Genomic DNA, 24,886 nt, shown 5'->3' on the forward strand with positions numbered 1-24,886 from the left:
GGTGATGTCTTCAGCAGTTGTTAATTGCTCAAGATTGTTTTGACTAGCCTGGGTCTTTTGTGTTTCCATATGAAATGAGATTATTTTTTCAGTTTCTGTGAAGAGTTATGTTAGAATTTTAATGAGCAAGCATTGTACTGAATTTGTAGATTGTTTTTGGTAGGATGGCCATTTTCACAATATCAGTCCTACCGATGCATCAGTATGGGAGGACTTCCCATCATCTGGACCTTCAATTTCTTTCTTAAATGTTTTGAAGTTTGTTTTTTTTTTTTTTACATTTTATTATTTTTATTTTATATGTATGAATATATTGCCTGCATGTATGTAAGTGCATCCATGTCATGCAGTGCCTGTGGGGGTCATTGGATCCCATGGAAATGGAAATATGGACAGTTGTTAGCCAACATGGTGGTGCTGGGAACTGAACCTGGGTCTTCTGCAAGAGCAACCAGTGTTCTTAACCACTGAGCCATCTCCCTAGCCCCTGAAAATTTTAACTGTTGAAGTCCTTTATTTATTAGATTTATTTCACGATGTTTTATGGATTTTGAGACTATCCTGAATAAGATCGTTTCCCAGGTTTCTTTCTCAGTGTGTTTGTTGCTGGTATATAGGAGGGCTACTGATTTTGTGTGTTAATTTTGTATCCCTCTACTTTGCTGAATGTATTTATCAGCTCTAGGAGTTTTCTGCTGGAATCTTTAGGGTCTTTTATGTATAGAATCATATCATCTGCAAATAAGGATACTTTGGCTTTTTTCTGTCCAGTTTGTATCCCCTTTATCTCCTTCATTTGTCTTCTTGCTCTAGCTAAGACTTCCAAGTGCTATATTGAACAGGAAGGAGAGAGAGTCAACATCCTTGTCTTGTTCCTGATTTTAATGGGAATGCTTTCAGTTTTCTATGATGGTGGCTGTGGGCTTGTATATTGCCTTATTGTTGCGATTATATCCCCTGTGTCCCTAGGTTCTCCATGACTTTTATCATGAACGGATGTTTGTTTTTTGTCAAAGGCCTTTTTTCACCTAATGAGATGATCATGTGGTTTCTGTACTTGAGTCTTGTTTATGTGGTGGTTTACATTGATTTATGTATGTTGAATCATTCCTGCATCCCTTGGATGAAGTCAGCTTGATCATAGTGGATAATCTTTTTCATGTGTTCTTGAATTCAGTTTTCAGATATTTTATTGAGAATTTTGCATTTATGTTCATCAGAGTTTATTCTATAATTTTCTTTTTGTTGTTGAGACTTTGGTTTTGGAATTAGAGTAATACTGGCTTCCTAAATAGAATTTGGGAATGTTCTTTTTCTCTATCTAATGGAATAATTTGAGGAGTAATGAATGGCTTTGAAGGTTTGGTAGAATTTTGTGCTATGTCTGTCTGATCCTGGATTCTTTTTACTTAGGAGGTTTTTTGTTTGATTTTTTTGTTTTTTGTCTTTTTTGAGACAGGGTCTCCCTGTAGCCCCTGAGCTGTCCTGGAACTCACTAGGTAGACCAGGTTGACCTTGAACTCAGAAATTTGCCTGCTTCTGCCTCCCAAGTGCTGGGATTAAAGACATGCACCCCCACGCCCAGCAAGTTGGGAGGTTTTTAATTCCTGTTTTATGCCAGTTCCATGCTGTGTTTTAATTGCTGTGGTTCTGTAGCATAACTTAAAATAAGGGATGATGATAGCTCCAGTAGTTCTTTTATTTTTTCAGCATGGTTTTATATCCTGGTTTTCTTTGTGTTCCCATATGAATTTTAAGATTATTTTTTCAATTTCTGTGAAGAGTTGCGTTGGAATTTTGATGGAAATTATGTTGTATCTGTGAATTGCTTCTGGTAAAATGGCCATTTTCACAATATTAAGCCTACAAATCCATGAGTAGACTTTCCATCTCTAGTATCCTCTTCAATTTCTTTCTTCAGTGTATTAATGTTTGTGTTATACAAACCTTTCACTTCCTTAGATTTATTCCAAGGTATTTTATTTTATTGTGAGGCTATTGTGAATGAAATTGTTTCCCTGATTTCTTTTTTGGTGTATTTGTTGTTGGGCAAGAATCTCTTTTCCTTTCCATGGCCTTTCCATGTGGCTGTCTTGGGTTTCTTGATGGCATGGCAGTCTTGGGTAGTTAATGTTCATATATCATTATTGTGGAACTTGCAATATCTTAGGGTTTAGGACTTAACCTTTAAAATCCAAGAAATTAGTTTTTTGTTGCATTCAATTAGTGTACCACGTCACTGAGGCCAGTAGAAATGGAAGAAGTAAACGAGACTTTGCTTCTTAATAAAAATCACTTGTATATAGGAAGGGCAAAAATGATGATAGCTGTCTTTCTGGGCTGGTTATCATACTCAAGGTTGAGAACCTTTGAGTGTTTAGCTTATTGCTAAATTCAGTGCATTTTGTACAATTAAAACTTTAAGGAGAAAGTTGCAAGTAGATCATAGGTAACATTATTGCATATTATTGATTCATCATTGTGTCATGTATTTTTATCTGCCAGTGGCTTATTTCTCATTCATGGACAATGGAAAATGTTTTTCGAAAATTTTAATGGTTGTGCTCTTTAAATATGTTCACTGTAGCAAAGCCTAGAAAAATGTTACATTATTTTTCCTTTGTAATGAAAAACAAAAAAAGTATAAACTGTATTATTAGGTCAAGTTTTATTTGTAATAATTACATTGGAATTATACAAATAGAATAATTTTTTTCAAATAACATATTTTAAGTCAACATAGACTCAGCAGCCATTGCTCATAATACTCTTTTGCTTCTTGAAGGTGATTCAAGAATAAAAAGATCTGAAATGTCACCGGATATGAAAATACATCACAAATTAGGTAAAATAATGTATTCTTATATTCCCATTGAAGAAAATGCTATTATTTAATCTCTATAAATATAACTTAATTTTTCTTTTTTTCCTTTTTTTATTGAATTTTTACAAATTTCTTACAACTTAAATTTTCTTAAGGGAAAACTTACCTAGATTAATATTACATATTTATTTCTGAAGAACTTCATAGTACATCATCACAAACCATTGAGTTATTATTTTGTTGTCTAAGTCCTATAGCCCCTCACTCTTTGCTCCATAGTAATTAGAGGTCTTTGATCCCACTTCATTAAAGAAGCTAGGGGAGAATTCTATGAATAAGCATGTAAATGCCAGGAAGATGATGTCCCTGAGAGATTCTCCTCCCGTTTTCATCTAGTAAACTCTTGCACAATGGCTAGGGTGGCAAATGAGGGAGGTGTGGAGCCTGTGACAGGCCCATATCAATATTCAGACTCCACAGCTTTCTAAAACATTTGCCAGTCAGAATTCATTGGCCTCTGAACTTTGTGTAATTGTAGTGGCTTTGTGTTATATAAAAAGTGCACGCCTTTAATCCCAGCACTTGGGAGGCAGAGGCAGGCGGATCTCTGTGAGTTTGAGGCCAGCCTGGTCCACATAGTTCCAGGACAGCTAAGGCTACAGGGAGACCCTGTCTCAGAAAGACCGCCCCCCCCAAAAAAGCTATCTGTATGTGAAATCATGGTATAATTTGTAGGAGTGACTCCATCACATGTAACATAGTGTATTTGAAAATTGTTACCATTTTTATTAGTACATAATGTACAAAAATTATGGCATTATCATACATGTATAATGTACTTTGATCAAATTTGTACCTCTCTTGTCCCCTGCTCCCTTTTTCTTATTCCTATCTCTTCTTACGTAGTCCTCTTTCTACTTTTTACATTTTCTTCCTTTTTTTAAAAACTATTTTATGCTATGTGTATGAGTGTATTGCCTGCATGTATTTAAGTGCACCTGTGTCATGCAATGCCCACCCACGGAGGTCAGAAGAGGGCGTTGGATTCCCTGGAACTGGAGTTACGGATGGTTGTTAGCTGCTGTGTAGTGCTAAGAACTGAGCCTGGGTCCTCCGGAAGAACAACCAGAGCTCTTAATCACTGAGATCTCCAGACCCTCCTTTTTTTTTTTTTTTAATTTTTTTTTTGTCTTTCTGGGTCTGGCTTATTTTACTTAGCAGTCTGTTGTTTAGAAGAAAGTCCAGGTTCTCAGCGTCACAAGAGCATGGCCCATTGATACTTACCTTAGAGTATGGCTAGGACATAGATCGCATGTGATTGGAATTTACAAGTGCTTAAGTAGAGATTTTCATAATATGTTGGGATCTATACAAGTTTTCTTCATAAAACTTAGTATAGTGGAGAGGAAAGCTTAGGCAGAAGAATGATAATAAAATTTATCTAAAGTTTTGTTTTTACTAGGTGGGAAAAGAGAAAGGATTGACTAGTTTTGTTTTTTTTCTTTTTTTTTTTAGTATTCTTTAGACATGAATTTTTTATTTATTTATTTATTTTAATTAAAAGAAACATTTCGTTACAATTGACTAGTTTTTTAATTTGGTTTGATTACGGTGTTAACAATGGCCTTGGGAATAATACTAGGCAAGCACTGTACCACTGAGCTATCCTTCTAGTCCCAAAGGATATCATTTTTATATAATCCTAGAAAAAAAGAGAGTTTGATTCATGAGTATCAGCATGGGAGGGTAATCTAGTATTAGAGTGGAAAAGCATGGTAAATCTTTGTAATGACCATAGGTAGAGGAGAGACAAAAGTGGTGATTCAACCAGTAAAAGCAAAGAGGAAAACTAAACACTGATTGGTAGATAAAATATCTAGTGAATATAAAGTGAGAAGGAAGGAGTAAAATGAAGCATGTTGTTACCCTGAATAAATATGAATAGATTAAGTTCCTCTTCTAAGTTAGATTCTTTTGAATTGATTAAGTAATATAAACTAATCTATATTTGTAATAGGCACCCAAGCTTTCAAATAAAAGATTGTTGGGCTGCAAGTGCCACTTACAGGTGGAACACTTGCATTTGAGAGGTCCTAGTTCTGATCATTAGCATCACAAAAATAACTAAGAAATATTTAAAAATATTGTCAAAGAATTAGATAAACTAATACAAACAAAAATATTAATGCAGTTTTAATATTAGGTTAGAGTTAAAACTGATGAATATGATAATAAAAGACATGATAGAGTGAATAGCAGATGGAGAAGATAGAAAAGGTATAAATTTTTTTTGTTTTGTTTTGTTTTTGGTCTTTTTGAGACAGGGTCTTGCTGTAGCCCCAGCTGGCCTGGAACTCACTATGTAAACCAGGCTGGTCTTGAACTCACAGAGATCTGCCTGCCTCTGCCTCCCAAGTGCTGGGATCAAAGGCGTGTGCCACCATGCCCGGCTGAAAAATTATAAACATTTATGCACCAAGAAACCTAGCAACTAAAATGCACGAAGAAAACAAATGGAAAAAGCAAGATGATTTTTATTTATATAATGTCATTATAATGGAAAGTTTACTAACTGTACAGGCCTTTGTAGCTAGAATTGAATAGCTCTAGCAAATAAACTGCTGAGCCATTTCTCCAGCACCTAAACACATTTTGTGTAATCTTTTTTACAGTATTGCCCTCCAACACACCAAATGTTCGCAGAACCAAGAGAATACGCTTGAAACCTTTGGAATACTGGAGAGGGGAGCGAATAGATTATCAAGAGAGGCCATCAGGTAAAAACCCAATTTATATTATAATGAAAAAATTATTTCTCTTAATTTTTTTTGCTTTGTACCAGTCACTGTTCTACACATTTATATTCATCATGTCATTTATTCATCACCCCCCCACACACAAATATGTGGTAAGAACTGGATTCAGATTCAGATTTGACTGATTATTATAGAAATGCTGATTTCTCTTTGATAGCTACTTATTTGATTTTGTGGCTTTATAGAATATTATCACTTAAATATTATCTGATAAGATTTCTTATTGCACAAAGTAACATTATTTTTAAAAAGATATATTTTAATTACATTGATGGCTGTTGCTATCTACATATGAGTCCAGAGTCTTTGGATCCTTCTGGAGCTGGAGTTAGATATGGTTGTGAGCCATCCCTCAAGAATACTAGAAACCAGACTTGGGTCCTTTGCAAGAGCAATGTGCACTCTTAACTCTTGATCCATCTCTCCAGCCCACAATGAAACCTTAAAACATGAGAAAATTGATAGCTGATAAAGCTATCTCTCTCATTCTTAACACCCATTGTATCATTTTATATAAAATCAGAGAAACTAGTACAGCTAAAGTGTTAAAGGTATTTCCTTATTTAGATGGGTATAGCAAGGTTAAAGGACATTCACATGTGACTTACTACTTTAAATTTGTTATTAGTTTCTGCTATTTTTTAACCCTTCACTGATGACTATTACAAGCAAGTAACAGACTATTAATGTTTCATCCACACTTCTAGATTTATGGTGGTGGAGATATTATTGAAATTGGTTAGTATTTGTGTCAATTAGTAGTAGAATGTAATAACAATAAAATTTTCCTTGGTACTTGGAAAGGAAGTATAATATATCTAATGTTTTTCCTTAAGCTTTTCATGTCCCTGGCTATGTTATTTTTACCTTTTTTGGGTTACATTTCAGGAGGATTTGTGATTGGTGGAATAATATCCCCAGGCTCGGTATCACCCAAAAGGAAGGCAAAAGGAAACCTGGGCAAAGTCAACAAAAAAGCTAATAATAAAAGGATCTGCCATGATAACCATGAAAAAAGTATGAATTTGTTTCTAAAAATAACTTAAAATTTTTTTATTATTTTTATTTTATGTATCAAGTGTTTTGCCTGTATGTTTGTGGCTGTACCATGTGCATGGAATTCCCAAACAGAGGTCAAAGAGGCTATCAGACCCCCTGGAACTGGAACCCAGGTCCTCTGGAAGAACAGCAAGTTTTTAACTGCTGAGCCATCTCCACCCCATCTAAAAGTACTTTTAGACTTCATTTTAAATAACAGTGCTTTGAGAAATTCTCTACAAAATTTGAAATTTGCCTCTTAAGAATTTCAGGCATAATTATGGATAAAAATAAGTTTTTAATGTTCACAGGTTTTATTTTTTCTCTTTTACTTTTAAAGGTAAGCCAGTTTTATTATAGGGCTTGAGAGATGGCTCAGCAGTTTAGAGCATTGGCTGCTCTTGCAGAAGACCCGAGTTCAGTTCTGAACACTCTCATGGCAGTTATCAAGTGTCCATAAACTTGGGTGCATGTACATACATGCAGTCAGTACACTCATATACATAATAACAATAATAAATAAAATATTGAAAAAATAAGTCGGGCATGGCGCACACCTTTAATCCCAGCACTCGGGAGGCAGAGGCAGGGGGGGCTCTGAGTTCGAGGGCCGCCTGGTCCCCAAAAAGAGTTTCAGGACAGCTGGGGCTACAAGGAGGTCCCGTTTCCAAAAACACAAAAAAAAAAAAAAACAAAAAAAAAAACAAAAAAAAAAAAACAGTATAGTATAATTGTGTAGTATAAAACATTTCTTCATGAGGGAATTATCCAGTCAAATGACCCTTCCATGTTCCATACTGGAAGTATGGTTACAGTAGACATTTTAATGAATTCCTTTGAAAGTTTATTATGTAATTATAGCTCTCTGAGGGTATATGCAAAATATCATGTAATTCTTCTTTGTGATTAAGAGTTGATGTGTTACAAAGGGCCCACACAGGTGTTTGCGTTATATCAAATCATTGTACATTTTAGGATTTGAAATTTTGTTTAAGTGATCATTTATGAATAGGAAGAGGCTGTTGTGTCTTTGTCAGTAGTTTTTTGTAGCAGAGAATAATTTTAAGTAAGTAGTTTGTGTTTCAGTGGTATCTCTTTTGCAGAGGACAGATTACTGGTGAATTTTGGTATACCTCTAGGAGACCCATTACAGCCAACACGGGTAAAGGACCCAGAAACAAGAGAGATTATCTTCATGGGTAAGATCAGGAATGACACTGAAAATAGCTTAACGAAAAGCTCTTGGTTTGATGATTGGCCTACTTTTGTGTTTCCCCTTTCTAGCCCCCCAATTCAGCACTAAAGAATTCCAGTAAACAACCTCTGTGGGAACAATTCTGCTTAAGTATTGATGTCAAATACATATAGTCATGTGTATTTCTCCTGTGGACTCTGGAGTACAAGTGCTACTACTACCCATCAGGGGTATTATCTCCTCTAGCAGGATCTAAGCCTTCTTTAACTGGGACAGTGGGCAGGACACATACCATCTTCTGATCCTCTGGATCCCAGTCTTGGTATTTGGAGCATGAAGCCACTGTGAAGGACAGTTGTCATTGGCATAAATCAGTCATACAGATATCAGCCTTAACGTTAAGATCTTAGAAACCTCACGATGTATTACGTAGACATTTAAACATTTTGTTTCTGGAATGCCATAGGTGATCTGGAAGAATGTATGGCTGTGGTCTGAGGATTTAGGGACTACTTGGTATTTAGCAACCAAGCAATATTTACCTACAGGAAGTATTTAAATATCTAACTGTACTAAATATCTAGCTGTTAGTACTGTACTAGACAGTACTAACAACTATTTCTCTTAAGTCAGAAACAGATTGGTCAAACCAGAAATTCATTAATGGTATTCCCACTTAAATTTTGTCTATGAACTGGTTTTTCTTTTTTAATTTAATTAAAAGAAATATTTTTGGTTTATTTGATGTGTTTGGATAAAATCTGAAAAAAGTTATATATTGACATGGTTATTTGGCATCAGAGGTGAAATACAGAGAGTTTTGTTTAGCTTAGAAACATTACTGATGCTTTCCTAGTGCAGAAAAGTTGTGCTTTCAGTTTTTATCTATTTCAACAGTCTATATGTATTTTCTTTTATTACATAGTATATGTGACCATTAACATTCTCAAATATCTAGGGTCAGAAGCTCATGATTAATGAATTTATTAATAGGTCTAGAAAGGTTTGCAAGTGGGAGGAAAACTGAATCAGGCGTTCTTTTAAATAATTCATGTACATTAACTCTTCAGTATTCATAACAGCTGTTTTATATCGATTAACTATTATTTTTACAGAGAAGGAATTTGGGGCTTAGTGCTTAACTAGTCTAGGGTCATGTCATGTATGCCAGGCAGAATATATAACTTCTGCCACTCCACTTCCAGAATCAGTGGTCATAACCATGTCTTTCTGTTTAATGAAAATTTTATGTGCTTATATAATTCTTATATAAATATTTATAATACATTATTGAGCAACATCATTGCCAGTCTCATTTTATTTTGTTTTGTTTTGCTTTGTTGAGACAGGGTTTCCTCTTTGTAGCCCAACTTGGCCTCCAATTTATAGTCATCCTGTGTCAGTGGGTCTCCCAAGTGCTGGGATTAGGATTACAAACTGTCTTAAATGTCTAGCTTGTGGTGCTTTATATTTGTATGCTTTCTCCTAGATCTTATAAGACCACGAGATACATACCAATTTTTTGTTGAGCATGGTGATTTGAGAGTATTTAAAACATTGGATACTCCTTTTTTTTCTACTGGGAAGTTGGTTTTAGGACCCTGTGAAGAAAAGGGAAGGCAGCATGTTGGCCAAGATATATTGGTGAGTGTATTTCTCCATTTACTTCTATTTTGCTAGAGTTGTGACTGATTATTTAAAAGTGCCTATTCTTGAGGTTGAGTGATTTCAGGTATGATCCTTTCTTAAAAGAATCTTAGAATACAGATTTGCAAATAATGGGAATTTCAGAGTTGGAGGGGATTATAGAGATGAAGTCTTAATTCCACATTTCTCTGATCATGTAGTTGAGAAACCAAAAGAGTTCAAAAATCACTGAATTAGTTAGGAGTACACTCAGGATTAAAGGAGAGTTGCTTCAATCAGTACCACGTAACAGGTTACTGTTTGTGACAGTGACTGAAGTTACTACAAGATTTATGGTGAATCAATTTGTGTCTCTCCCTACCTCTTTTCCTTCTCTCCTTCCTGCTTTGTTCCTCTCCCTTTGTCTCTTAAGTATATGCAAAACTGATCTTATATGTGTATATGTGCACTTGAGTGCAGATAATTCTTCATTCTGAATTTGAAAAGTATAAAACTTGGGATTTGAGGGATGACTCAGTGATTAAGAACATTAGCTTCTCTTCCTGAGGACCCAGGTTTAGTTCCCAGCACCCACATGGCAGCTAACAACCATTATAACTCCAATTGCAAGGGATCCAGTGCCCTCTGCTGATCTCCCTGCACATTGCACGCAGGAGTGCACTTTTATGCATGCATTCAAAACACTCATAACACATAAAAGATAAAAGTAATAAATACATTTTTAAAGTGTAAAGCTTACAATCATATTGTAAGGATATTTAATGTTATGACATTTTTGCAGTGTTATATTTAAGGGACATTACTAAGTATATGACATTTTAAGAATCTTAGAGTCCTGAGTTACTGAAATACCACATTTGAAACAGTTGATTTTACTGACAAAGTTAAAGCAAACTCAAACAGGAGAAAAAAATCCAACTAAATTCTAAGTTTAATTGACAAAAAAAAAAGAGAAAATTGAGGCAACGTGTGAAAAGGTACATAAGAGAGTAAAGAATAGCTTATTGTCACATCATTTTACCTAGAATCAATTAAAAATAATTTAAAGATATTTATTAATCCAATCTTAATATACTGTAGCTCTCCAGATACAGTTATGTGTATGTGTGAGTATGGTATATGTGCCTGTGATATATGTGCCTGTGTATATATGGGGATGGAGGGAGGGATCTGTGTACTTTGCATGTATGCGGAGGCCAGAGGAGGACACTGGGTTGTCCTGCTGTGTATATTGTGCACCTTATTCCCTTGAGACAGGATTTCATTGAATCTGGAACTAGATTGGTAGCCCACAAACTCCAGCGATCTTCCTGTTTCTGCCCCCACAGTGTCAGGTACTTGAGCCAAAACTGACTTTTTACATAGTAGGTCCTGGGATCCAAATTTAGGTCCTCATGCTTGTGCAACAAGATCTCTCTTACCCTTTCTCCTTACAGGTTTTTGAAGAATACAAATAAAGTGTGCAATATAATGGATAAAACGATAGTTAAAATGAACACAAACATTATGTCCTCACTGACCTAATAGTGGTTACCCACTAAATTGTAATGCTTTTATTATACAAAGGGAAATTTGAATAGTAAATATTTGAACTATTTAGCCTGATTAGTATTCAAAGGAATCTACTTCATATTTAAAAACAAATGACCCTGTAACTAATGAATTAGTAGATGTTAACTAGGAAAGTATTTATAACCTACTTTGTAAATTAAGGGACAATCTGATTATATGCGTTCATTTGTATTGTAATGTTGCCTGATTTTGAAAAGTTGGAAAAGTAGAGTGTGCTACAGAACGAAATTGGCTGTATTTTTATTTTGACTTATGAATAAATCATTATGTATTATAATAAATAGTTATATAACATCTAATGTATTCCAGGAACTATCCTGAACATTATAAAACTAGTTTAAACATTTTAATACTTGTCATATAAGAAGACCTTTAAGATAACAACACTAAAGCAAACTTCCAAAACTAAAAATTCTTTGTGTATCTATTTTTTGGTTTTTTGGTTTTCGTACTAGAAATTGAACCTCAGGGATTGGTGTGTGCTAGATAAATATTTCTCCACTGAGCCACACCCCTAGCCCTGATTAGAATTTGAAAATGTCAGTGGCAAAAACATGAAGAAAATGTAGAAAAATAGCATGCTGCTGTGAGATTTTTTTTATTTACTTTAGTCATTTTAATTATTTCTAATGAAAATCACTATTAAAATATTTTCTTTTTGAATTAAAAAAAATGTATTATTTTTATTTTATGTCTATGAGTGTATTGTCTGCATGTGTGGAACTGTACCTGTGCTATAAATGCCCATGGAGGTCAGAAGACGGCATCTGATCCCCTGGAACTGGAGTTTTCAATGGTGGTTAGCTGCCATATGGGTGCTGAGAACCAAACCTGGGTCCTCTGCAAGAGTAGCCAATGCTCTTAACCACTGAGCCATCTCGTCAATCTCCTAAAATATGAAATATTTTCTTAATGATAGGAATATTGAGCCAAGCGTGGTGATGCACGTCATTAAACCCAGCGCTTGGGAGGCAGAGGCAGATGGATTTCTGAGTTCAAGGTCAGCATGGTCTATATAAGGAGTTTGAGGTCAGCCAAGGTTATACAGTGAAATGTTGTTGGAAAAACAAAAAATAATAGGACTATTTTTACTTTTGATAAAGTTAATTTTTAGATTAGCATGCAAAGTATATCTTTACTTTTTTTTTTTTTTTTTTTTTTGGTTTTTTTGAGACAGGGTCTCCCTGTAGCCCCAGCTGTCCTGGAACTCATTATGTAGACCAAGCTGGCCTTGAATTTACAGAGATCTACCTGCCTCTGCCTCCCAAGTGCTGGGATTAATGGCGTGCGCCACCACGCCCAGCTATCTTTACATTTTTTTAAACATGAAGCACATTTAATATGCTTTTGAAAAGAGGGGACAAGAATAGAGAACTAGCTTATGCCTTTAAGTCCTTCCTTAATGTACAGTGCTAGATAATCCATAGAAAGAGGAACAGTAGAAATAGACATTTGTTAAGATCTAAGCCTAGGGGCTGGTGAGGTGGCTCAGCTGTTAAGAGCACTGACTGCCCTTGCTGATGACTCTAGTTCAATATCTGGCATGTACATGGTTGCTAACAACCATTCATAACTCCAGTTCCAGGGGATTCACCATCTTCTTTTCTGGCTTCCATAGGCACAGCACAACATGGGTGCGCTTACATACATGCAGGCATAATATTCATACACTGAAAGTAAAAATAGATTAATTAAATTTAATAAAATCAAACCACAGGAAGATTAAACAAGTAACTATTAGAGCTGATTATAGAGCTTTCTTAGAAAACAAAGAAAAGATTAAAAATAGAAAACATGAAAGGTAAATGAGGGCCAGCAGGATGGTTCAATGAGTAAAGGTGCTTGCAGCCAGACTTGACAACCTGAGTTTGATCCCCTGGTGAACAGATAGTACTGATTCACTCAAGTTGTCCTCTGACCTCTACATATGTGCCATGACACATGTTTAAAAAAATGATGTGCAGAACAGAGCAAAACATGCTAACATATTCAAATAGTAAGAATTTTAGAAAGAATATTTCCAAAGAACAAAGGCTAAAAGTAGTTTTCTCTTTTGTTTTTTGGACTTTTTGTTATTATTTAATTTTTCTTTAGACAGGGTCCTCCCTGTAGCCTCAGCTAACCTAGAACTCACTATGTAGCCCAAGCTGGTCTTGAACTCAAAGAGATCCACCTGCCTCTGCCTCTGAAGTGCTGGGATTAAAGGCATGTGCCACCCCACCCGGCTCAAGAAGTAGTTTTAAAATGTGATAAATGGTCTAGAACTAAATTTTTTAAAAAATTGACAACAATCTCCTCACAAGAACCATTTCTTGGAGAAATACTTGATTTTCAAGCTTTGAGTAAGCTTTGAATATGTTTATCATAATTGATGGAAAAGTACAAAGACCATTAGGATTAGGTAATGAGATCTCAGCATCCAACTTGATGCTCCCATTGGCCAAAGATAACTGCAGCATCAATAAGAAAACTTCAGTGGATTGATGTGCTTTAGTTATGTCTGAATCCATCACAGACTACTACAGAAAGAAAAATTGGTGTATTTCTTTTGGAGGATTTTGGAAGTTGCTCATTTTCATAGCTGATAGGTAAACAAGGGAGAACTAAATATTTATTCTGTCTTTGCCATATGGAGACTGCTGTTAGTCAAATAGTAGTTGAAAAGTTTCTTGCTAGAAATATTCCAGGTTGTAAACAAACAAAACAAAAATCCTTTTATGATGGTACGCACCTTTAATCCCAGCAGAGGTAGGTGGATTTCTATGAGATCTGAGGCTAGCCTCTTCTACATAGGGAGTTCTAGGCCACTGGTGCTGTAAGGAGACTGTTGAAAAACCAAAAAGAAAAATGAAAATAATACACTTACATGCAGGCAAAACACACTCATACACATAAGATACAACTAGCAGCCAAACAACTGGAAAAATAAAACCTAACTGAATCTTAGGTCTCTAGATGAAACTATTAGTTTATAGGGAATAAAAAATGGCCAAACCTTTCAAACTATAATGGGAGTATAATGAACAGAATCCAACTATGTGAAGATCTGTGCTTGATTTGGGGACTGGAGAGATGGCTCAGTAGTTAAGAGCACTGGATGGTCTTGCAAAGGACCTGGGTTTGATTCCCAGCACCTACATGGCAGCTAACAACTATCCATCCAACATCCGTTTCTGACCTCCACAGGCATTGCATGACACAGGTGCACTTACATACATGCAGGCAATACACTCATGCACATAAAAATAGTAAAATATTTAAAAAGTAAATTCTTGATTTCTTGTATAAGTTAGTAGTAGAATTTTTAAAAAAACAGGTAGAACCTATAATGTCAAGGTTTCTCAACCCAGCACTGTTGCCCCTTGTGCTCGTGAGTAATTGAGCAAATTTTTGTTGTAACAGGGAGTTATTCTGTTCATAGTTGGGCATTTAGAAACTTCATTGTCTTTTACCTACTGATACCACTCTAGTTCTGAGAATCAAATACATCTCTAGAAACTATTGTCTCTTGAAGAAAATGATCAACCCTGATTGAGATCACTATTGTTAACTGAAATATTTAAATAATCACTGTGCATGCTCTACTGTGTACCCTAATTCAAACAAATCCTTGAAAATATGAAGACACAATTAGAAATTTGAATAGCAAATGTAAATATACTTAATGTTGAATAATTTATTTTAGTGGTGATAACAGTATTGTGGCTGTATTTTTGTGAAACACTTTTAGTTTCTAAAATCGTTTAGTATGTACTATTTATAAATAAATTGTGCTAGGCTTTATTTCCAAATATGAAATAATGAGGGAAATAGACTGTAGATTGGGCAGGTAGTTGGCTCATAAGAATTTGCCATTTTATTCTACTTTTGTTTACTTAAAAATACTTTTTGTGCATGTATATGTACTCATGCGTGTTGTGTGTGTATGTGTACCTGCCCACGGATGGGGTTGGGGGACACATAAGTGGAAGCCAGAGATTGGTGTCAGGTGTTTTCCTCAATTGCTTCTCCACCTCTCCAGCACTGGGATTATAGGTACATGCTGCCCCACCGGACTTTTTACATGGGAACTGGGGATCTGAACTCAGGTCCTTTATGCTTATAACCACCTGAGCCATCTCCCTAAGTATTATTTCATAAAATACTTGAATCATGTTTATTTAGTTTAATTTGGGGGGGGGTCTTTCTGAGACAGGGTCTCCCTGTAGCTCTAGCTGGCCTGGATTCGAAATGGAGACCAGGCTGGCCTCAAACTCACAGAGATCCGCCTGCCTCTGCCTCCTGAGTGCTGGGATTAAAGGCGTGTGCCATTACAATTTTTAAACTGACATAAAAAGTATTCATAATCAGAGAATTGTGGTATTTTGATACATTGCATGCTGTTTAAATCAGACAAGTATACCTGTCTTTTAGAGGTTTCACAATTTCTTTTTTTAAAAAATTTTAAAAATATTTATTGAGAATTTCATACATGTATATAAGGTGTTTTGATCAAATCCATGCCCACTCCCTCCGCTCCAACTCTTCCCATAGCTCCCCATCACTTTTTCCTGAACAACTTCATGTACTCTTTTTTTTTTTTTTTAAATGGAGGGTTTTGCTACTCTGACATTTAGGTAACCCTAAAATCTTTTAGGGATTAGATAAGAGTTCCCAAATACTTTTGACATTTTTGGCCTTTGGAATAGAGTATGTTGCTAAGAGGACCAAGGACATTTTTATTTATTATTTTTATTTTATGTGTATGTGTGTATTGCCTTCATGTAGGTAAGTGTGTCCTTGTCATGCAGTGCCCACAGAGGACAGAAGAGACCGTTGGATCCTCTGGAACTGAGTTACGGACAGTTGTTAGCTGCAATGTGGGTGCTGGGATTCGAAGCCGGGTCTTCTGCAAGAGCAACCAATGTTCTTAACTGCTGAGCCATCTCTCCAGCTCCCTACCTCCTATTCTTATCACACCATCCTTTGAAGAGGTTACCCAACTTGAGGATAGGGAATCGGGACCCTCTCTGGCCTCTTCCATGCTGAACAGGGACGCAGGGTGAGGCAATTGGGGTACCCCTTCAGTGGGTCTATCTAAAAGACTCCCAAATTGCATAACTCTTAACTGTAGAGAGAAGAGAAAGTCCTTGACTGATGCCTAGGAGATGTGAAGGAGACGGAAAGGCAAGAGTAGTTAACATTACAAGTTCTAGACAGGGAACCAGAAAAAGTCAAACAGGGCAAATTTCAAATGTTCATATTAGAGTTCTTTGGAATTTCTTGACGAGCGCTCCGAAAACCATCCCTCTATTAGGTTCCTCCTCATTTTTCTTTTGTCTGCCAAAGCTGGACTCGAGAGTGATAAACTCAGGGTTTGTTTTTAGGCACTTTGATAGCTATTGGAGTGGCTAGAATCAGTGTCAGTTCCCTCACCACAGCTTCTAGATAGGGGGAGAAAACAAATTTGGCCATCATTTTAGAACAGTAGTGGATTGTCTCTCTCAGCTGCAAGTGGGCAGTACAGCATTGCAGACCAAGATTTGAAGTCTTATATCTTAGCAGCACTTTATGATTAGAAACAAAATCATCATTGAGAAATAATTGTCTATGGGGCGGGTCGCTGGACCCCCGGCGTGGTGTGTGCGGGCACCCTGGGGTCTCCGCCATACCTGGCTAATCCCAGAGTGAGTCTGGCTGCAAACGATGTGGGGAGTGCGCCTGGGCTCCCGGGCGCACTCACTCTGGATGTGGCCCAGGGTCAGGTGTGCGTGTACTCTCCCGCGGTGGTTGCCGTTTTCTGGTCCTGCTGGCTAGCCGCTGGCGGGCCTGGCCGGCCGTGCCTCTCTGGAGACGGCAGGTGCGCAGACTTCTCTGATGCTGGCTGTAGGTGATAGCTACACACTTCTCTGGAGCTGAGAGCTTCCTCTGCTACTAGAGTATTATCTAATCAGAATCCCGCCTCTATTACACCCTTGTACCCTTCCTCAGGATTGTGGAGTTCCTGGCCAGTGAACTCCACAGGGAAGAGGCACGGAGGCGGCGAAAGCTGGGGTATCCGTGGGCCGATAACGGAGGAATAGCGCCCCCCGGGGAGACTGGATCACAGGATTTAGTGTTACAGCTTCCAGCTTTCTGGGACCCAATCTCCGGGACCCAGTCTCTGACCTGATCTCCAACTATTAAGAGAAGACTAGCATATTTATATACCATGGGGGTAGTGGTAAAAGCTTTTAGATACTTTGTGAGATATTCTATTTACATGTGGAAGTGGGTTTCTGCTAGACTATTGTCTACCTGTAAAAATCACACACAGGAAGGCATGGTATGCATAGAGCCAAAGGCCATGTTTATGTCAAGGCATCTGTGGCGGCCACTTCAAAGGGAGAGACAGGAAAGATGCCAGAAAGCACCTTGCTATGAAAAGGAGCCCGCGGCACATTCCCCGAGCTGCATGAGCTGTCCGGTGTGAAGGGGCTTCGACTTTTGCATAACAGAGGTCTCCCAACAATTGTCTAAATAAGATTTTATGTGGACTTAAGCCTGATGTCTGGGAAGTGTAATCCCTTGAACTCTTAAAGAAATATACTGATCTCTTTAATCTTTGGTTATACTTTCCTTTGGGTGTTTAGGACTGTACGATTGGCCCAAATAAACCAATTTGTTTTTACTATTAAGGTCGTTTGAGAATCTGTTCCTCAGGGGTCACATAGGCTTTCTTTTACCAGTTCCATCTATGTGAAGATCAGTCAAAGGTCCTGCTTATCATGGCGGGCTTTGCATGGAGGAAATGTTTCCTCTGCGTTGACCCTTCTCTTTGTAGACGGGGCACTAAGTCCATCTGGTGGGGTCTCCATAGCCTCCCCAAACAAGGGGACAGGTGACTCACCACAGTTACAGGACATTTGAGAGATGCTCCATAGTCCCCTGGAACTTTGTCAACCTATTTGGGCAAGGAGCAAAAACTGTCCTTTAAGTCCCTCTGACCAGATTAGTATAGGCCTCAAAGTATGGCTGTTAAACATCCAAGAAGGTTAATTCCACCAGTCTGGTTCTTTTAATTACCATGTGCTATGTAGATAAAGCTTGGGCAAAAACACCTTTCAGATAAACCTTTACTAGATATATTTTGCTCCTTAAACTAGTTGACTATGACTTCAGAAATTTTAAGATTATGCGTATATTATTTCTGTCTCATCCTTTATGTATCATAACAGACCTATGCAGACCTTCAATCACTTGCTTAGTCTTTCTCGTTTTTTTCTATTTTGGAAAATATCTCCATTCCCATCTTTTAACATCTTTTGTGTTCTTATTTTCTTTTTTAATAATTAATGAGACATAATAATATTAACAAATAAATTTTCCATCTGTTGTGAGAATTCTTTTCCTGGGGATACTAAGCAGTGCTTATCCCCTTCTAAGGTTCTAGTGTCAAACTAATGCTTGATTAAAGTTTTCCTGGGGAACCAATGAATTAACTGAGCTTACTTACAAGGATGACTGAGGGGTTGCCCAGGTTTTACAATTTCTTTATGGCAAAAAAATTTTTTTAAATTCTTTCTTACACCTTTAAAAAAATGTCCGAACATTTTTTCTGTTTTTGCCTTCCTATGTAACAGTACAGCAGAACTTCTGCTTCTGTTGAACTGTAATTTAGTATTCATTGGGAGTAACTTTTTTTTTATTTTTGGTCTTTTTGAGACAGGGTCTCCCTGTAGCCCCAGCTGTCCTGGAACTCACTATGTAGACCAGGCTGTCCTTGAATTCACAGCCTCCTGAGTGCTGGGATTAAAGGCGTGTGCCACCATGTGCCACCATGCCCGATGGGAGTAACTTTTTATATTCTACATAGTGTCTTTTTCCTGTGCTTGGCTTATTTCACTTAACAGAATGATCTCCAGTTTTTGTTTTTGTTTTTGTTTTTTTGATGCCATACATGATGAGATTTGTTTTTTATGATTAAAAATAGTATTCCATGATGCATGTATACCACCAGTTTATGGGCATTTAAATTGTTGCATTTCTTAATTATTGTGAACATGAGAGTGTTAGATGTCTCTTCAGTTTACTAATTTCCTTTCAACATATGGCCAGTAGATGGATTGGTAGATCATTTGACAGTTCTGTTTTAAAGTTTTTGAGATATCTTGTGTTCTCCATAATGCCTGCATTAAATTATATTCCTACTACTAGTATGGAAATTAAATGTCGACAAGAGATGAGAAAATGTATGCTTAGAGAACCAAACTGAATAGATAAGCAAAAAGACCGAGAAATGTATGTTTGACTTTCTAGCTTTAGTTTTTCTGAGGCAAAACTTTAGATAACATAAGAAATTTTTATTTTTCAAATTATAAAAAGACTTAGAATATTTTAGGAGCATTTTTCCATTTAGAGAATCTCATATTATAGTGGTGGAGTACATGAATTATGGAATAAGAGTGCCTGACTTCAAATCCCAGTTCTGCCATTTACATTGACATTATAAAGTTTGAAAGTTACCTAATCTGTCTGTGCACCACTTTCTTTTTCTGTGAAAAGTCATTAAAATAGTGTCTGTTTCAATATTAGACACATTAGATGTATAAAAATAATGTGCTTACAAAGAACTAAGTTCTACATAAGGGCTAACTTATTCAGGTATTTGTGGCTTATTTTTCAAAGATTTTTTTTAATTTAAAAAATTATTATTTTTATTTGATGTGTATGAGTTTATTGCCTACATGTATTTAAATACAACTGTGTTGTGCAATATCCATGGAAGTCAGAAGAGGGCATCGGATCCACTGCAACTGGAATTAAAGACAGTTGCTAGCCACTGTGTGGGTATTGGGAACTGAACCCAGATCCTCTGCAAGAGCAGCTAGTGCTCTTAACAGTTAAACTGTCTTTCCAGCCCCTCGATAAACTTTTTTTGGTATATTTTTTAATTGAAGGTTTGTGCATTTCATACACAACATCTTAATCATCTTTATACCCCCTTCCCCATTGTACCCTCCCACAGCCCCCCTACTGGATTTCATTCATTCTGTCATTTATGATAATGCCTATTGAGTCAAGTTAGTATCCCCAGACATCCCTCAGTGCAAGTTCATCCACTGGGGTCTAATCAGACTATCTAGTATCATTCTCTTAAAGAAGATCAGCTCTCTTTCATCCAGCAGTAATCAGCTGCCCAGTAGTTCTTCAACTAAGATTGGGGCCTGTTGCCCATTTCCTCAGTTCTGTGCTGGGTTTTGTCTGCTTGAGTTTGCATGGGTCTTGTGCATGCTGACACCATTGCTGTAAGTTCATATGAGCAAGGTCTCAGGAGCCTGCAAGACTCTATTTCCATATAGTCATGCACCTCCTCTCCTGGCTCTTACAGTCTTTCTGCTCCCTCTTCTGCAATGGTCCCTTAGCCCTGATTGGGTGAAGTTTAATATAGGAGTCTTGTCCAGGGACTCATATTCTGCAGACTCTTATTCTCTATGATTTGGCCATTTGTGGCCCTTTGTGTTCATTGCCCTCTGTTGTATGAGGAAACTTCATTGATTCATTGATTCATTGAGTTGAGAGATGCATTAGTGTTCTCTCTACCACTTGTTCCTCTGTATTCCAAAAGAGATCATTATCTGAGGACAAAAGGTTCTTGATGGATGCCTTAGTTTGGACTGCTGTTATAGTACTACTGCAGATTTAGTGTGTCCAAGAACTAACATTTATTGTTCAGTTTTGGAAGCTGAGAACATCAAGATGTTGGCAGATCTTTGTTGAAGGCACACTTCCTGCTTTGCATCATGAATGAGACAGCAAGAGAACTCTGGTGCCACTTACAGGGATACTAATTCCTTACAGGAGAATTCTACTCTGAAGTCTTAATTACCTCCAGACACCTGATTTCCTAATATCATCACACTGGGAGATGAGACTCTAAAATGGGAATTTTGGTGATGAACATACCCTAACCATATCTTAAAGCTTGAAGGCCTTATACTCATTTTTGTTATCTTTAAAATTGTTCATTATCAGTGTGCCTATCTATGAATGAATTGTGAAACTGGCTACGTTTGAATTTGAAGCCATCACAATTGAAAGTTAAGTTTTACCCATTTATTTTCTTAACCTTGATGCTTATTTAAATTGGTGAGGTTTTTGTTTTTATAAGGAAGAGGGATTGGCTTCTTACGGTGATACATCATTCAGATTGAGAAGTTGGTTGTCAACAAAGCATGTAATATTTGAACAGGCTTATATAACACTTTTTCTAGGAAAGTTTACTGGTAAAATGGTTTTGAATTTTCCTGACATTAAATAAAGAACAAAATTAGAACAAAAATTAATTCATACTACTTTTTTATTACTGTCATAATAAAATACCACATACTAGTGGCATAAAACAGTACCCTTTAATTATCTTATTTTGATCAGTTACACATCTGGCAGGCTTGGTTGGGTACTTTGCTCAAGATTGTTACAGGGCTGGAATCAAGATGTTGTCAGGTTTGTTTTCTGAAGATGAACCTGCATTCATTTTCTCCCAGTTTTATTGACATTGTTGGCAAAGTTCAGTCCCCATGTAGTTATAGGAATCAGGTTCTCATTTTTTCACTGGCTGTTGGTAGCTTTTAGAAATTGCCTATGTTCCTTGGCTTGTGGTCTTGCTGCCTTGTCTTTGCTGCCAGCAGCAGTACAAAGACTTTTTGTGTTTAAATTTTTTCTTTCTGCTTCATTTTTTCACTGCTTCCAGGAAAAAAAAAATTTCATCTTTAAGGTTTTGTATGAATAGATTGGCCTCAGTTGAATTATTAAGGATAACTCCCTTTCTCAAGATCCCTTTTGCTGCATAATAGCACATATTTCCAGGTCCTGGAGATTAGACTATAGATATCTATGAGGAGTCATTGTTTTGCCTACTACTTTTCCTTTAGGGATTTTTTGTGGTGGTATTTTTGTGATTCAATTTGAAATGAGATTTTTATTTTTAATTTTATAGGTTTTTTATGTCAGCTATGGTGACATTTTATGTACCTTACATGAAACGCCTTATATGATAACTACTGGGGATTCATTCTATGTTCCTTCAGGTAAGAATAATTGAAGCATTTTGTTTTATCCAAGTACAGTAGCTGTTTAGTCCTGTGTTCATGCCCAGTTCCATGAAAATGGAACCTACAGTGGTCAAAATGAACTACTATTTTACTGGTAACAAAGGAGTTTTGTACATATTTTTCTTTCATTTTATAATTAGGTTGCTGAATATAAAAATATTAAGTAGAAACTATGTTGCATTTCAACCCATAAGGAAAGTTATTTCCGCAGTGTTATCTCCTATGGTATTATATAGCCATTTTTAGTGGATTATTTTAAATATACAGACCAATGTACTACTATTAAAGAATACAAGCTGTTGGAAATAGGTGTTTTAATTTATTTGCTTGTTCTTTCATTCAATAAATATAGTGGTTTGCTAACAAAGGGAGAAAGATCCTTAATTTATAAAGCTTAGACTGATGGAAGAAGGCAATGATAATATCTGTGTTATGTAGTTTTGCTTTGTTGTGGTACTGGAAACTGAATAGAGGTCCTTTATGCTTGGCAAACACTCAAAAAGCTGCATTCTCAGCCCTATATACCACTTCCTGTGTGCTAGCACTGTTACTCCCCTCCCCCCTGCGCCCTTTCTTTTTCTTTCTTAAAAAAATTTTTTTTTTATTATTAGATTTTATTTTTATGTGTATGACTCTATTACCTGCATATGTGTAAGTGTACCCATGCAGTGTAGTGCCTACAGAGGTCAGAAGAAGGCATTGGATCCCTTGGAACTGGAGTTACAGTTGTTTGCTGCCATGTGGGTGCTGTGGCTCAAACTCAGTTCCTCTATAAAAGCAATCAGTGCTCTTAATTGCTGTCCCATCTCTCCAGCTCCAGTACTGTTACTTTTAATTGTTAATTTTGACAGATATCAATTTCTAATACATAAAATGTCTTAGTAGCACTTAATACAAGTAAACCTGTCATGTATGACACTATCCATCTACATTACACTTTTCTGTCACTTATTACCTCATTAAATGTAGAGTAGCATTTTCCTTTTTAAAATCTGAAATTTTATTTTATATAAATATTATTTTATATTATTTTTATTTCATGTGTATGAATGTATTGCCTGCATGTATGTAAGTGCACCCCTGTCATGCACTTACATAGTGCCCAACAGGTTAGAGAGGGCATCAAATTCCTCTGGATTTGGAGTTACAGACAGTTGTTAGCCACCATATGGGTTCTGGGAATCGATCCCATCTCCTCTGCAAGAGCAGCCAGTGCTCTTAACCACTGAGCCATCTCTCTAGTCCCTACCTTTTATTCTTATCTCTGTTTGTATGTATGGTTTAGAGGACTCCATAGTGTTTTAAAGATCACATAAAGATTGATTTTTCAGAATGATTTTTCTGTCTTGCACCATGTCCAGTTGGCCTCTGCCTTTGTTATAAAGTTGTGAAATTAATAGTTCAGACTTTCTCTGAGTCAGTAGGTAGTCTCTATCTTTTAGATTTTTTTATTCATGTAATTAAAATTACATAATTGTTTCTATTTGGTGTTATATACTGTGTCAAGTGATGGAATACTCAAAATGATTCCTGTAGAAATAATTATATTTTCTTATCTCTACTTTTAGGTAATTATTACAACATCACAAACCTCCTGAATGAAGAGAGTATTCTTCTTTTTACACAAATAAAGAGATGAAAGATGAAGCAATGTAGCAAGTTAAATGTGTGTGTGTGTTCACACATTTGTATGTATGTGTATATATATATTATGTGTATATGTTTATGTGCATGTGCATATATATGGTTATGTGTATGTGTATACATGTGTTTATATGTAGGTAAATGATGTGTATATGCATGTCTGTGTATGTGTATATTATGTGCATCTGTGTGTGCATGCATATGTATGTGTTTATATGTGAATATATGCATATGCATATGTAATATAAGACACATGTTATACAGAACAGGGCTAATATGTCCATTATTTGGAACAGTGGTTCCAAATACTAATCTTAATTTTTTTTTAATTTATTTTATTTTATTTTATTTTTTTGAAACAGGGTCTCCTTGTAGCCCCAGCTTGCCTAGAACTTGTGATGTAAATAAAGTTGGCCTCCATCTCACAGACATCCTCCTGCTTCTGCCTCCCAAGTGCTGGAATCACAGGTGTGTGCCACCATGCCTGGTCCAAATACTAATCTTAAATCTGTGTTAGTTTCCCAGGGTTGCTGTAATAAAGTGATTGAAAGCTGTGTGGAGGTTTTTTTTTTTGATTAGTGTTTGAGGCTCAAAATCTGAATTCAAGGTGTTGTCAGGGCAATGATGATTCAAATTCTGTAGAAGGGAATCCCTCCTTCCTTTCTAATTTCTGGTGATTTGCTTCCTATGTTTGGCTTTCCTTTCCTTGTACCTTCTACACTCAAGTCTCTGCCTCGTATCAAGTGATGTTTTCATCTCATGTTCTGTCTTCATAAAACATCTATGTAATGTCTATGTAACTATCTCATAAGCTTTTCTTCCACCATGATTCTCTTCATATTTTCAGCTGAAAGTGGTGCCATTTGCCATTGCTTTCTGAATGTAACCTTCATTTTTAAAAATTTATTATCTTTTGTGTTTATTCAAGGTTTTTTCTCATTTTTAATTTAGATTGCTCATTTTCTTAGAGAGTTGTGTAAGTCATTTATGTTCAGGAAGCAAGCATGTTGTTGGATATTTGTATGATGTTCATCTTAAAGATGGACTGATACATCTTAATTTGTTTTGTTACAATGTG

The 24,886-nt window shown here is 36.4% G+C and overlaps 1 protein-coding gene across 2 annotated transcripts in view; it reads left to right on the plus strand.

Moving 5' to 3' along the window:
- Cenpc (centromere protein C) overlaps positions 1–23,884 on the plus strand; it is a 71,872-nt gene extending 47,988 nt beyond the window's left edge. For both annotated transcript variants that reach the window (XM_008853828.3, XM_008853831.3), the window contains 7 exons: positions 2,786–2,845; positions 5,497–5,601; positions 6,529–6,657; positions 7,782–7,877; positions 9,363–9,517; positions 22,050–22,140; positions 23,733–23,884. In XM_008853828.3, coding sequence (XP_008852050.1) covers positions 2,786–2,845; positions 5,497–5,601; positions 6,529–6,657; positions 7,782–7,877; positions 9,363–9,517; positions 22,050–22,140; positions 23,733–23,803 — 707 coding nt within the window. In that variant the 3' untranslated portion in view covers positions 23,804–23,884. The remainder of the gene's footprint in view (positions 1–2,785; positions 2,846–5,496; positions 5,602–6,528; positions 6,658–7,781; positions 7,878–9,362; positions 9,518–22,049; positions 22,141–23,732) is intronic.
- Positions 23,885–24,886: the final 1,002 nt, after the last annotated feature.

The sequence above is a fragment of the Nannospalax galili genome, unplaced genomic scaffold, assembly GCF_000622305.1.
Source record: "Nannospalax galili isolate Female #2095 unplaced genomic scaffold, S.galili_v1.0 scaffold547, whole genome shotgun sequence".
NCBI lineage: Eukaryota > Metazoa > Chordata > Mammalia > Rodentia > Spalacidae > Nannospalax > Nannospalax galili.